Source organism: Tinamus guttatus, unplaced genomic scaffold, assembly GCF_059628265.1.
Source record: "Tinamus guttatus ecotype Peru unplaced genomic scaffold, ASM5962826v1 Tinamus_guttatus_pri_ptg000387l, whole genome shotgun sequence".
NCBI lineage: Eukaryota > Metazoa > Chordata > Aves > Tinamiformes > Tinamidae > Tinamus > Tinamus guttatus.
The window spans coordinates 457905-468580 of NW_028288921.1; the positions used below are offsets into that span (position 1 = coordinate 457905).

At 51.0% G+C, this 10676-nt stretch overlaps 1 protein-coding gene across 1 annotated transcript; it reads right to left on the reverse strand.

Moving 5' to 3' along the window:
* Positions 1-1352: 1352 nt before the first annotated feature.
* LOC148593484 (olfactory receptor 14A16-like) lies at positions 1353-2273 on the reverse strand. The gene has a single exon (XM_088530786.1). It carries the CDS (start codon positions 2271-2273, stop codon positions 1353-1355), a length of 921 nt encoding a protein of 306 aa, XP_088386912.1.
* Between the last annotated feature and the right edge of the window lie 8403 nt (positions 2274-10676).

Genomic DNA, 10676 nt, shown 5'->3' on the forward strand with positions numbered 1-10676 from the left:
AGTGTTTGCAGTGGGAGGAGATGTGTTTGGCTGGGCACTAGCTCCCGTCTCTGGTGTTTCACAGCAGGATTCACACTCCAGTGCTGCTTCCCTTGCCCTCTTGGGTCCCCATCGTCTCTCCAAGGGCTGAAAGACCTCCTTTCCTCATGTGCACCTGGATTTTAAGCTCTCCTTCTGGCTACTCCATGGTGGACCATCCCTCATTTTGTGAGGCTCCACTCACAGCCCTCACCTGGACTGTGGAGATCTTCTAAGCTCTCCTGGGGATCTCCTGGAGATTCTCCTCCAGAAGGATGGAGGACAAATCCCATCAGCACTGTCACCTGTGAGACCATCTACTGCGGGTGATTCAGAAACAATTTCCCATCTCCATTGGCACTGGCCACTGAGAGGTGAACTCTGACTGTTGCCCTTGGTCCCTAGGAGATCACACAGATCAAACACCCTTGGAGCTCGTCCCCTAGAGCCTATGGAGTCCACAAGCAGAACACGAGACCCCTTTGAGATCCATCTGTGAAGAAAGGCCATGCTTGAGGCAAATCGCAGAGGAGATGCTCTTTTGTTACAGGAAATGTTCTTGTGGAGGCCAGGTTTGGCATAAGGGTGCCCAGGCCCTAGTCCTTCCTGAGATCACAGAAATGTAGCAGGAAGCACCATGTCACAAGAGCACTTAGGGCAAATAGGCACAAGAGAGCACAGCAGGACAGTGTGAAATATTAGAAGAGCCTTGAAAAGAGGAAAAAAAAAATGTGGGCCCTTTGAAGGGTGCAACAAGGAAATGCCTGCTATGGCAGTGTGGAGATGGTCCTGAGAAGCAGATTTCTGTCCCCACAGGCTGCATCCAGCCTCTCCTCCCCTCCACTCATGCCCCACTTGGACTGTTGGAGCAGTGCAGAAGGAAGGGACCAGTGCCAGACGACACATGACTATGACCTCCATGGGATAGCAGGTAAAATTGTCCCCTGATTGAGGCTAGGAGAGCTGAGTTCTCCACAGGAGCCATGGTCTCACCCTGTCTGTACTCATGTGAGCCTGACTCTGTGTCCCTGAGCTCCAGTGCTGGAAGAGACAGTGCACAGGGAAACTCTCCTCATTGCATGGGAGACATCGGAAGTTGCTTAGTGGGGCTCAGAGTCTTCCCCCTCTTTGCTGGTGAAGGGGGAAGCCTGGCATCCTGCTTCAACATGGTCCCTGTGGCAAATTCAAAAGAGACATTCCTGCGGAGAAATGCCATGAATCACACTATATATTTTTCCTTTACTGTAATATAAGAGAAAAAAAGCAAGCAAGAAAAAAATGAACAACACTTATTCTTAATGCCAAATCCCCTAGGACAGATCTTGTTGCTGGCACTAGACCCGCTGGATGAGTTTCCTTAGGGCATTCTTGAGCTCGTCGTTCCTTAGGCTGTAGATGAGGGGGTTCAGTGTTGGAGGCACCAGTGAGTACAGAACGGCCACCACCAGATTCACAACTGGGGAGGAGATGGAGGGGGGCTTCAGGTAGGCAACCATGCCAGTGCTGACAAACAGGGAGACCACAGCCAGGTGTGGGAGGCACATGGAAAAGGCTTTGTGCCGACCCTGCTCAGAGGGGATCCTCAGCACAGCAGCCAAGATCTGCACGTAGGACACCACAATGAAAATGAAACACCCAAAGCCTAAACAGACACTACTCACAAGAAGCCCAGCTTCCCTGAGGTAGGAATCTGAGCAGGAGAGCCTGAGGATCTGAGGAACCTCACAAAAGAACTGCTCCACCACGTTGCCGTGGCAGAGGGGTAGGGAAAATGTGTTTCCAGTGTGCAGGAGAGCAAGGAGAAAACCACAGGCCCAGGCAGCTGCTGTCATTTTGACACAAGCTCTGCTGTCCATGAGGGTCCCATAGTACAGGGGTCTGCAGATGGCAACGTAGCGGTCATAGGCCATGACTGTGAGGAGTGAAAATTCTGCTGAAAACAAGATTGATAACAGGAAGATCTGTGCAGCACATCCTGAGTAGGAAATGGTCCTGTTGTTCCAAAGGGAAATGCTCATGGATTTGGGGACAGTAGTGGAGATGGAGCCCAGGTCAAGGAGGGAGAGGTTGAGGAGGAAGAAGTACATGGGGGTGTGGAGGTGGTGGTCGCAGGCTACGGCTGTGATGATGAGGCCGTTGGCCAGGAGGGCAGCCAGGTAGATGGCCAGGAAGAGCGAGAAGTGCAAGAGCTGCAGCTCCCGCGTGTCTGCAAATGGCAGGAGGAAGAACTCGCTGAAGGAGCTGCTGTTGGACATTAGTTCCTTAGGGGCACAGGAGTCCTGTCCAAGGAAGGAAAGAAAGCCAAAAGTTAAAGCAGGCTTTTCTGAGCCAAATGATTTCAGTTTCTCAAGGAACTCCCCACATTTCCTCTCTCCCTTATTTCAGCTCCCTTTCTGGTTCTCTACTTTGAAATGGCTGAGTGTGCCACGTGCAGCAGGGAGTCCTCCCCATAGCTCTGGAGGAGTTATTTCTGCTTTGCTGCGGGTGCAAATAGATGCACTAGTCTTTGAGTGGTATTTGTGAAGAAACCTTGGAATAGCATATTGCATTGCTTGGAATGGACTTAGTCCAAAGACCAAGTGGGAATATTCTCCATCGAGCAGCACGAGAGCTGAATACAGCCCTCACACCAGTTGTATCTGAAGGAGAAAAGCTCTGTGAGGGATTCACCCCCATCAGTCTTGCCCTCCTCAACAGAGATATTTGTATCTGAGTCTGCCACAGCAGATCTCACTCCAACAAGGGAGAACAACAGTCAAAAGGAAACAAGGATAGACCTTACCCTTTCTAAATGTCAAGATGTCTAGAAATAGACCATGTCCTCATGCCTCCTTTAACCCTGCACCCTGCACCCTTATTCCAGACACTGCAGAGAGAAGGAGTAGCTTTGATGCACACAACCTGCAGGAGACAATGTCCACCCCTTCTATGGCAGGGCTCTTCAACATTTAGAAATCAAGTCTTCTCTGCAAAAGGATAAGTGGAGGAGTCTGTTGATATATAAGTGTGCATATAAATAATATATATGATTGTGCACACACAAACACACAAAGGTGCCTACTCACTGTGGGAACATTATTTGATAGAGCAGAAATCTTTGGCGCTTCATTCATTCTCACCCTTGTGCATCACAACAGGAAAAAAAAAAAAAACTTGTTAGGACTTTGTCATGGGACCTGCTTCATCACTGAGCCTTGCCCCTCACTGTTGTGTACTTGCACTTCACTCACATGAAGGACAACGATGCTCACAAGTGAGCCCAGTTCTCCCTGCAGAAACCTCCCAGGAGCAGGGGAAAGTCCAGGGGCACCCCCATGTTTGCAGGTGCTAAGGAGCAGCTCAGATAGACCCTGATGCAGCAGCCCAGGAGAAGTTGGTGCTGTCTATGGACTAAGGGGTGGGTGAGGGGACAGTCTGAAGTCCCTGGCAGACTCTTTGGCTGCTCCTTGAATCTCTTAATGAGTCTCAATCTGTTGTCCAAATCTGACAGTTTTGTTTCCATTTTGCTCTTACCAAGTGGAAGGAAATTGTAAGCACCAACTCACTGGCTTCTCTTTCAGGAAATGCCTGCCTTGCCTTTCCTGTTGCAAAGTGCCCTCTGAAATGTGCTCACAGCTAAACCTGTGAGCAGACCTGACCCCCGCAGCACCCTCCCAGCAGGAGAAGGAGCCTGACCTGGTGGAGGATAATCCTCCCACCCAGAACTTCTCCCCTCAGTGCTGTGAGAAGCTCCCTGGGCAGGCTGAGTGCTGACCTTCACAGGCGACACAGTCACTACTGCAGGCACACAGCACCTTTGGGTGCAGGGACCCTGCTCTGAAGTGCAGACCTCTCACCCTGTCTGCACACCCCGGCTTCACATCACTGCCATTTCTGTTGGGGAAGGCAGCAGGATGAGCTGCTCATAGGTGGTATGTTAGAGAATCCCTGCTCCTCTTCCTCTGCACTGCAAAAGCCAAGATAAAGGAGAGAAAAATGCTGTCACCCATGGGGTGTGATGGCTTCTTATGTCCCCTTCAAGAAGCTCCATAGCATTGTCCTGTAAGCAAAACTCACCATGTCAAGAGCTGTGGTCTCCTCTGTGCTCCCACTCCACACTGCCGTTCCCCTCTCGCTGCCTTCTCTCCTCCCCTGTCCGCAGCAGCAGGCAGTGCCCGCAGCCCTGCTGCTCTTGGCACAGGAGCTGCTCCTGCACTCGGCTGTCTCTGGGCAGTGCTGCCAGGCTGCCAGGAGCTGCCTCCGTCCCAGGAGCCTGGCCCCGCTCAGGAGCAGAGGCCCAGCTGAACTCATCAATTTCTGTGTCCCTCGTGTTCGCTCTTCCTGGGAAATGTGCACTGGAGTAGACTGAAGTAATCACCTGTTGTCTCTTCCCATTGAGTGGAGAGTGACTATTTCCAACATTGCAAGTTCTTTCATCAGAGGATCACTACCTATGATAGATGCAAATGTGCTCCTGTGGAACACCCAATTCTCATCTCTGACCTAGTTAGGACAGGAAGGGAGTTCCTTGACACATGGTTCAGGGATCTACTCAGATGTGTCAGTCCGGGCAACTCATGCTGGTCTAGAAGTCCCTGGCATGAAGTGGGATTCAGAAAACTCCTGTGAACTCCACAGGAAGGTCAAGTGATTCCCCTTGCCACAACTGAAGTGAGCACAACACAGAGGTCTGCAAGAGAGCTCCTTGTCTAAGCTGCAGTTCCAATCACTGGAGATGGAGGATGAGAGTCAGCTGATCACACACAAACACTCTCTGGTGACAGTCCAAAAGACTGAGGAGGTCCAAGGCATGTGCCAGTGCCCACTTTTTCTGATGCAGCTCCTGGGAGACCTGCATCATCCTAGAGGATCGGGTTGGGGGGCCAATGGGGAATTGCATTGCCCATCTGAAATGACCCCAGGTGCCAACAAAAATGGCAACCCCAGGAACTATGAAGATGAAGCATAGAAAGATTATAGCACTAAGCAGCAGCTCTGGTAATTCAGTGCAGATCCTTGATTTGATGGCATAGAAAAGTGCTGACAGGGCCTTGTCACATGCCTGGGGTGTCCAGCACAATCATGTGTCTCTAGCAAATGCAGCAGGGCACCTGCAGGAAAATCATGCCCCTTGGAGTGACTGCTGGGCAAGTGTCCCAGGGCATCCTACATTTCCATCCTGTACCCAAAGACATTCCAGCACTGGCTGTAGGGAAAGCCCATCCCGTCTACATCCATGGTGCTGCATAAATGGGAGGCATTCTCACCCCGCCATGTCTCTGCTCCAGTTTCTGCCCTCTCAAACCCTTCTAGCTCTCCTCTCCTGAATTTCTGCTCCCCCTGCAAGATGATATGAACAAGGACTGGGCTAATGCCTCAGGCTTGGCAGGTGTGACAGTCACAAGTGGCCCATGTGCCCACCTACAATCCCTGCACACATACACCCATGGTCCCTACGGCACTGCCACAGCCTTTGGGTGCCTGGCACTCCCCGGGTATCCCCTTTCCCCTGCTTATTGGCTTGATGGGGCCAGCAAAGGTGCTGCTGGTGCCATCAACAGGCAGAGTGGGCAAAGGCACTTTTGGAGCTTCCTCACAACCTGCTGGTCTCTCCATGGGCTTTGGAGTCTTCAGCCAGTGCCACTGTGGTGGCCTTTGCTCTGGAACAGAGCAGTGATGCACAGATTATGCCTCCAGCAGCAGCATCCCTGCACATCTGGGCATGCACTGATGCAAGAAGGAGAAACATGTCCTTAATATTCATGATTTAATTCTGCATTTCATATACTCTAATTCATATTGCTTTCATGTACCCTCATACCAGCTTATTACAAGAAGAAATTGGAGAGGACAAATAGCAAGGGTCTTTCCCGCTCTCTCTCTTTTTTTTTTCTCTTCTCCTTCATCTTATTTTTTCAGTAGGAGCTGGAGGAGGACCTGGAGCTGAGCCCACAGCAGGGCAACAAGGCTGCAGGTTGTCACATTTCCTTTGGATGGATGGATGGAGACTCTTTCCATCTGCCGGCCTGATGGTCATCAACCAGGTGGCCAAGCCGGTGAGGAGAGCCTTAAACTGGGAGTGACTCAGGGGAGAAGACTCCAGCAAGAGTGAGGAATTGATGGCCTGGGATGGCAGGGAAAGGTGCAAGTGATGTGGACAAAGGAAGCCCTGGAGAGAGTAGTGGAATGGAGGGAGCTCTTTGCAGGGATGGACAGCGAGCCTGTCAGGATTGTAGGGATGAGGATTAGTGGGCAGAGCAACAGAGCTGGCCTTGTGTAGATCTCTGCTATGGATCTCTAGAAAGGCATCATGATGGGATCCCCATGGTTTTCACCAAGACACCGTGCTGGCATCTTTCTCCATGGTCTCCACCATGATGGGACCTCCACAGTCCCCACAAAGGCATCATGATGGGGTCTGCCATGGTGTCCAGCAGGGCATGATGATAGGGTCCCCAAGGAAACCACCAGGGTTTTGTGATGGCAGTGGTAGCATGCCCATAAGGCCATTGTGAGCGGGTAGTCCCCATGGTGACCACGTCCTTGTTGGGGGCCAAGGCCCCAGGCTCCCCACTCTGAGGAGAGCAGCTCCAAGCAGCTCTGAAGGGTGGACGACCTCAGGAAAGGCAGCCATTAAGTAGGCATCTGTTAAGAAGAAGAATGCTCCATACAAACAGTTGGTAAAATTAGGAAACATCTCTGGAGCTCAGCTTGACAAAACAGGGAACTGGCGTGTGGCCTTCAAGTCAATAAGGGAGCATGTGGTAAGGGGAATAAAAGAGAGGCTACAAAGGAGGAAGTCAGAAATATTGTCCAGCAAAGTAAGGATGGTTTGGGGAAAGCCAAATCTCCCTGCTCCTGAATCAGTGAGAGTAAATAATGAAGAAGGAAAATGTGGGCTAATGGCTGAATGGCACTGGGATTCTAGCACGTGCAGCCCTACTTGGCTTCAGTCAACCTTCACCAACAAGGTGAAGCCTGAGAAATGTCTGAAAGGGGCAACTGGAAAGCTCACTTCTCTGTCCTTTCCCTGGCAAGTCTGTGCCTTGGGCAGAGCAATAGGATTGCCTGGGGTTGGGGCTTGGTTTGGGAGTTTGGCATTTGGCAAGACAGGATCAAAGTCCTGTGGGATGAAAGAGCACAAAGTCTGAGCACAGGTTGAGATAAGGGTGAGCCTCAGCTCCATGATAACTGCTGCGGGCTGCTCTTTAGGTAGAAGGAGGATGGAGGACAGTCTGTGGCAGAAGACAGTCTTCCTCCTGGAGGCACCGAAGCAGGCTCTCTCTTCTTCACTTCCTCAGCAGGGTTTCATGCACTGTGCTGCTTAAGATAGAAGTGATAGTCCAGAAAAGAGCAGAGGTGCCCTTACCAAAGAACCTCCTAAGAACTTTGCCTAGGGCTCTGCTTCTTGCCTTACTTCATGGCCATGGTGAAAGTAGTGCACGAACATGGGGCTGCCAAATTAGAAGAATGAGAATGTATTTCATAATGTTAAAGACTGACAGATGTTTTGGAAAAGGCAATCTTTGTTATTCTTTGGGAATGTTCTCAGTTATGACTATAATTTGCATTAGGGGATTGATTCCATTTGATCATGTAGAGAGGCTGGCACTGCTGGAGATGCCCTGGGCTCCTTGTGTTCCCTTGTAGTGCTGAAAATTTTGGAGGCGGTTCCTGCAGGCCCTTAGCTTGTCATTAGGAAATATATCTAAAATTAAAAGTCTGTTAAGAGCACTTATTTCCCTCCATTCACTAGAAAAGGAAGTCCAGGCAACTGGATTTGACAGAGACATCTGCACGGATAGGGTCAGACATGACGGTGGGGGGAATCAGCCTCTTCTTTTACACGCTTTCACCAATCCCTCACATATCTCTGCAAGCCTGATTAAGCTGAACTTTTGGAAAGACAGCTTTGATTCAGATGAGCATGACTACCTATGAGAAATGGAAATGTGCTCCTGTGGAACCTCTGATGCTCATCTTTTCACAGAATCACAGAATGGTTAAGGTTGGAAGGGATCTCTAGAGATCCTCAAGTTCAAACCCCCTGCTCCAGCAGGGACATCTAGAGCACATGGTACAGAGTGGCATCCAGGCAGGCTTTGAAGATCTCCAGAGAAGGAGACTCCACAACCTCTCTGGGCAGCCTGTTCCAGTGCTCTGTCACCCTCACAGTAGGTTCAGAGGATGAGTCACTCTACCCGTCTCATGCTGGTCTAGAAGTTCCTGACATGAAGTGGGATTCAAAAATATCCTGCAAACTCCACAGGCAGGTCAAGTGATTCCCCTTTCAAAACTGAAGTGAGCAGCACATAGAGGTCTGCAAGAGAGCTCCTTGTCTAAGCTGCAATTGCAATCACTGGAGATGGAGGATGGGAATCAGTTGCTCCCACACAAACACCTGGGGACAATTGAAAAGACTGAGGAGGTCCAGGGCATGTGTCAGTGCCCACTTTCTCTGATGCAGCTCCTGGGAGACCTGCATCATCCTAGAGCATCAGGGTGGGGGCCTCTGAGGAATTGCATTGCCCATCTGCAATGACCCCAGATGCCAAAAACAATGGCAGCACCAGGAACAATGAAGATGAGGCATAGAAAGATTCTAGCATTAAGCAGCAAGTCCGGTAATTCAGTGCAGAGCCTTGATTTGATGGCATAGAAAAGTGCTGGCAGGGCCTTGTCAGATGCCTGGGGTGTCCAGCACAACCACATGTCTCTAGCAGATACAGTAGGGCACCTGCAGGAAAAGCATGCCCCATTGCAGTGCTTGCTGGGCAAGTGCTCCAGAGCATTCTGCGTTTCTGTCCTGTACCCAAAGACATTCCAGCACTGGCTGTAAGGAAAATTGTCCCACCTACATGCAGAACTGTCCCACCTACATGCAGAATGCTGCAAAAATAGGAGGCACATCACTCCAAGCTCTGTTGTCTCATCTCTGAACTCTCAAACCCTTCCACCCTGCTCACCCCGCTAGATTATATGGAGTTCTTCAGTAGCACCTTCGCTTTTCTAGAGATTGCTTCAAGAAATCTGCCATCCTGCCCTGTCCCTCAGGCTAGGCAGCTGTGACAGTCACGAGTGCTCCATGTGCCCACCTACAGCACCTGCACACATACACCCATGGTGCCTATGGCACTCGCATGGTCTTTGGGTGCCTGGCACCCCTTGAGAATCTCCTTTCCCGTGCTTATTGGCCAGATAGGCCCAGCAAAGGTGCTACTGGTGCTGTCAACAGGCAAAGTGGGCAAAGGCATTTTTGGAGCTTCCTCACAACCTGCTGATCCATGGGCTTTGGAGTCTTCACTCAGTGTCCTTGGGGTGGCCTTTGCTCTGGCACAGGGATGCACAGAACATGCCTCCAGCAGCAGCATCCCTGCACATCTGGGCATGCACTCATGCAACAAGGGGAAACATGTTCTAAGGATTCATGGTTTAATTCTGCATTTCAGATATCATAATTCATACTGCTTTATTGTACACTCACACCAGCTAATTACAAGCTGAAAATGGAGAGGACGAAGAGCTTTTTTCTTTTTTTCTTTTTCTTTTTTTTTTTTTTTTTTTTTTGACAGGAGCTGGAGAAGGACCTGGAGCTGAGCCCACAGCAAGGCAGCAAGGCTGCAGGTTGTCACATTTCCTTTGGATGGAGACTCTTCCCATCTGCTGGCCTGATGGTCATCAACCAGCTGGCCAAGCTGGTGAGGAGAGCCTTAAATTGGGAGTGACTCAGGGGAGAAGAAGACTCGAGCAAGGGTGAGGATGTGATGGGCTGGGATGGCAGGGAAAGGTGTAGGTAATGTGGACAAAGGAACCCCTGGAGAGAGCAGTGGGATGGAGGGAGCTCTGCTTAGGGACACACAGTGATCCAGTCAGGATTGTAGGGATGAGGATTGGTAGGCAGAGCAAGAGCAGTGGCCTTGTGTAGATCTCTGCTATGGATCTCTATAAAGGCATCACGATGGTGTCCCCATAGTCTTCACCAAGACATTGTGATGACGTCTTTCTCCACAGTCTCCACCAAAGCATCACGATGGGGTCTCCATAGCCCCCACGAAGGCATCATGATGGGGGCTTCATGGGGTCCAGCAGGGCATGATAATAGGATCCCCATGGCAACCACCAGGGCTTTGTGATGGTAGTGCCATCATGCCCATAAGGCCATTGTGAGGGGGTGGTCCCCATGGTGACCATGTCCTTGTTGGGGGCCAAGCCTCCAGGCTCCCCACTCTGAGGAGAGCAGCTCCATCGGGAGGGAACGGCTCCCCTTGGTGCCACTGTCAGGTCCCCACCAGAGGATCCTGAACATGGACAAGGATCGGCAGGCGAACGCCTGCTCCCAGCCCACAGATATGCTCTCAGGCTTGCAGGAGAGCGGGAGCGAGGTGAGCAGTGGGGCTGAAGGGAGAGGCAGGCAGCGGGGATGGCACCAACATGGAGAGCACAAGGATGGTGTCGAAGGGGAGCCGGGATGAGGGGAGAGTTGAGAGCTCTTCTGGAGAGGGTTCCTTTCTTCCTGGCCCTGGGCATTGCTTTAACTGGGGTATATTTAGTTTGTGCAAATTTGGCCATCCAAAACAGAGCATTTCCTTGAAGCTGGTCCTCAGGTTTCTGCACCAGTTGAGAACGGACAACACATCCGAGTGTGATGTGCTCTGTGCAGAGAGTGAGGGGTGGCAGGG

What these genes read in the sequence shown, in the direction of transcription:
- LOC148593484 (XM_088530786.1), bottom strand. Translation starts at nt 2,273, where the DNA reads ATGTCCAACAGCAGCTCCTTCAGCGAGTTCTTCCTCCTGCCATTTGCA.